This window comes from Solanum verrucosum, unplaced genomic scaffold (genome assembly GCF_900185275.1).
Source record: "Solanum verrucosum unplaced genomic scaffold, falcon-dt-bn FXZP01000286.1, whole genome shotgun sequence".
NCBI classification, from domain to species: Eukaryota; Viridiplantae; Streptophyta; class Magnoliopsida; order Solanales; family Solanaceae; genus Solanum; species Solanum verrucosum.
In genome coordinates this window covers 1,643,788-1,647,714 of record NW_026020376.1, presented here as the reverse complement: position 1 = coordinate 1,647,714, position 3,927 = coordinate 1,643,788, and the positions used below count along the sequence as shown (strand labels likewise).

Sequence of the window (3,927 nt, the reverse complement as noted above, 5' to 3'; positions counted from 1 at the left end):
ATTACTATAGTGGTTAATAACCAAGGAGATGTTGGCAAGATAGGGGTGAGCGGGATGATCAAGGGAAGACCATACTTATTTTAGCAAAAGCCTGAAATGTAAAAGGAGTGCAAGTACTCCTCGGGTAAATGATTTGTTATCACGCATACTCGATAAAGTCGAGGGCTCTGATGATTTGCTAAAACGGATGAAAGATGACTTTTTATCATTGAACAGTAAAATGAATTGTCATGCTGATGCCATCAAATGCTGGAAGGTAAATTGAGTCTATTATCAGCTCAATTGACGTCCAAAACACCGATGGACTATAGTGAAAGAGAGCTAGTTGTGGTTACCCGTAGCGGTAAAGTGGCAATAGAGAATGTGATGGAAGATGAGGATCCTCAAAAACATGAAGAGGGCCAAGGTGTGGAGGAACAAAATTTACCTATTCGACTAAACCTCACTAAAGAACCACAGAAGGAACCAAAGCAACAAGTTCAAGTTCCAAAAGTCATACACCCTTTACCCAACATACCTCCACCATTTCCCCAACGTTTGAAAAAGAAGAACGAAGATGAGAAGTTCAAAAAAAATTTGTCAGTATTCAAGAGCTTATCGATTAACTTCCCTCAGGTAGAAGCATTGTTGGAAATGTCGGGATATGCCAAATACATGAAAGAACTAGTTACAAAGAAAAGGAGTTTGGACTATGAAACGATTGAGGTGCCCCATAGTTGCAGTGCAATTATGACAAATCATTCAATCACTAAGAGAGAGGATCCTGGGGCATTCACAATCCCGCGCAAGATTGGCATGCTCCATATCGCTAAAGCCTTGTGCGATTTAGGAGCAAGCATCAACTTGATGCCCTATGCAATATACAAGAAACTTGGTTTGGGTGAACCAAAGGCAACCACAATGAGTCTCCTTATGGCTGATCGATCAATCAAGCACCCAATGAGGGTACTCTTTGACATATTGGTAAAAGTGGATCGGTTCATCTTTCCAGCTGATTTTGTGATTCTAGATTGTGAGATCGATGTTGAAAACCTCATTATTTTGGGAAGGCCATTCTTAGCGATTGGGAGAGCATTGGTGGATGTTGAAAGCGGGAAATTGAAGTTTCGTGTGAATGATGATGAGAGTGACCTTCAATATCTGTAAATCCATGAAGCAACCAAGTAATATCCATGTGGTGTGTACTAAGGATGTGATAGATGAGGTAGTGGTAAGTGTGAGTCATTTAATGCGCAAAAATGAACCCCTTGAATCTTTACTTGCCAATTATGAAGAATTTGAAATTCAGGGTTACGAGGAAGTGGTAGTTGCTTTATCAGGATTATGAGCATATTCAAGGAATCCAATCAAGTTAGAAATCGACCTGAAAAACAGAGAAAGTCCCCCCTGCAAAGCCATCAACAGAAGAACCACCAAATCTGGAGTTAAAAGCCCTACCCTCTCATCTCAAATATGACTTCTTAGGAACCAATAATACTTTATCGGTAATTATCACCGCCAATCTGCTTGAAGCGCAGCTGAAATTGCTCATTGAAGTACTGCAGAAGCATATAAAAGCTATTGGATGGACAATAGCCGATATAGTAGGAATTCCTCCCAGCACTTGAACACACAAGATTCGGCTCGACAGTAAATGTAAACCTAGTGTGGAACATCGACGGAGATTAAACCCTCCAATGCAAGAGGTGGTAAAAAAAGAGATCATCAAGTGGCTAGATGCGGGAGTGATCTACCCTATTGCAGATAGTAAGTGGGTAAGTCCGGTGCAATGTGTACCGAAAAAATGAGGTATAACGGTAGTCCCAAATTCAGAAGGAGAACTTTTGCCAACAAGACCAGTGATTGGGTGGAGAGTATGCATGGACTATCGAAAGCTTAATTCATGGATCGATAAAAACCATTTTCCAATACCTTTTATGAATCATATGCTTGACCGGTTATCAAAAAGAGGGTGGCATTGTTTTTTGATGGGTACTACGACTACAATCAAATCTCTATTACACCGGAAAATCAAAAGAAACCCACTTTTTACTTTCCTTTATGGAACATTCACATTCAAAAAGATGCCATTCGGGCTATGTAATGCCCCAACAACATTTCAGCATTGCATGTTGTCTATTTTTACAGATATGGTACAAGACTCTATGGAGGTGTTGATGGACGACTTCTCAGTCGTAGGGGATACGTTCGAAGAGTGCTTGACTCACTTAGGACAGATCCTCCAAAGATGCGTGGAAATGAATCTGGTTCTGAATTGGGAGAAATGTCACATTATGGTAAAACAATGTATTGTTCTTAGGCATAAGGTGTCGCAAAAGGGGCTGGAAGTTGATAAGGCACAAATTGAGGTCATTGAGAAATTAACCCCGCCGATTTCAGTAAAAGGTGTTCACAGCTTCTTGGGGCATGCAGGATTTTACAAAAGGTTCATTAAAGACTTTTCGAAGATTGCACTCCCACTATGCAAACTCTTCGAGAAGTGAAATTTCACTTTAATGATGCTTGTGTGGCTGCATTTCAATGTTTGAAAGAGAAACTAATATCCACTCCGATTATCATCACCCCTAATTGGTCCGAATATTTTGAGTTAATGTGTGACGCTAGCGGTATGGCACTGGGGGTTGTGTTGGGGTAAAAGTGCAACAAACTGTTTCACCCAATTTACTATGCAAGCAAGACTCTAAATAGTGCCCAGCAAAATTATACGATCACCGAACAAGAGTTCCTTGCAGTAGTTTATGCATTTGAAAAATTCAGGTCATACTTGCTAGGCACCAAAGTAATCGTACACACTGATCATGCTGCACTCCGGTACTTGAAGGCAAAGAAAGATGCAAAACCACAATTGATTAGGTGGGTACTAATATTACAATAATTTGATTTCGAGGTGAAGAATCGAAGAGGATGCGAAAATCAAGTGAATGATCATTTATCAAGATTGGAAGAATGGGCAAATGTTGAGCATGAGGTTGACATAGACGACTCTTTCCCCGATGAACGAGTGTTTGCAATATCCCTCAAACACACAATGTGGTATGCAGATTTTACAAATTACATTGTGTGTGGGATAATGCCGGATGAGTTGACCTTTTACCAACAGAAAAGATTCTTATTCAATGATAAAAAGTACTTTTGGGATGAACCATACTTGTTCCGAGAGTGTGTTGACCATGTTATCAGGAGGTGTGTGCCGGAAGAAGAAGCAGTAGAAATTCTCCATGCTTGCCATACATCTCCAGTGGGAGATCACCATGGTGGTATTCGCACTGCCGCTAAAGTTCTCCAGAATGGATACTACTGGCCGTCACTCTAGAAGGATGCACATGAGTTTGCAAGGCGGAGTGTCCAGAAGACAGGAATTACCTCTCACTTCTATTTTAGAGGTCGAGCTATCGATGTATGGGGGATGGATTTCATGGGCCCATTTGTGGGCTCGTTTAGAAATAAATTTATCTTAGTGGCTGTAGATTATGTTTCCAAATGGGTGGAAGCCACCGCACTTCCAAACAACGAAGGAAAAAGCATTGTCCAATTCCTAAAATGATGTATCTTTGCAAGATTTGGCACTCCGAGAGCAATCATTAGCGATGGGGGATCCCACTTTTGCAATAAGTGGTTCTCAATGACACTGAATAAATATGGGGTGAAACACAAAGTGGCAACCCCATATCATCCCCAAACAAGTGGCCAAGTCGAAGTGTCGAATCGGGAAATCAAAAGCATCTTGGCAAAGACAGTAAATGTCAATAGAACTGACTGGTCTAAGAAACTCATGATGCACTATGGGCATATCAGACTGCTTACAAAACACCTATCGGGATGTCTCCATATCAGTTGGTTTATGGTAAAGCTTGTCATTTGCCCGTCGAGTTAGAACACAAAGCATTGTGGGCATTAAATGCTTTAAATTTAGACTGGTCAAAAGCT

The 3,927-nt window shown here is 40.8% G+C and overlaps 1 protein-coding gene across 1 annotated transcript; it reads left to right on the top strand.

The window, feature by feature from the left end:
• Nucleotides 1-300: 300 nt before the first annotated feature.
• On the top strand, nucleotides 301-3,313 carry LOC125838472 (uncharacterized). The gene is made up of 4 exons (XM_049517519.1): nucleotides 301-1,142; nucleotides 2,128-2,286; nucleotides 2,758-2,853; nucleotides 2,938-3,313. The coding sequence occupies exons 1-4, from the start codon at nucleotides 301-303 to the stop codon at nucleotides 3,311-3,313; spliced, it is 1,473 nt and encodes a 490-aa protein (XP_049373476.1).
• Nucleotides 3,314-3,927: the final 614 nt, after the last annotated feature.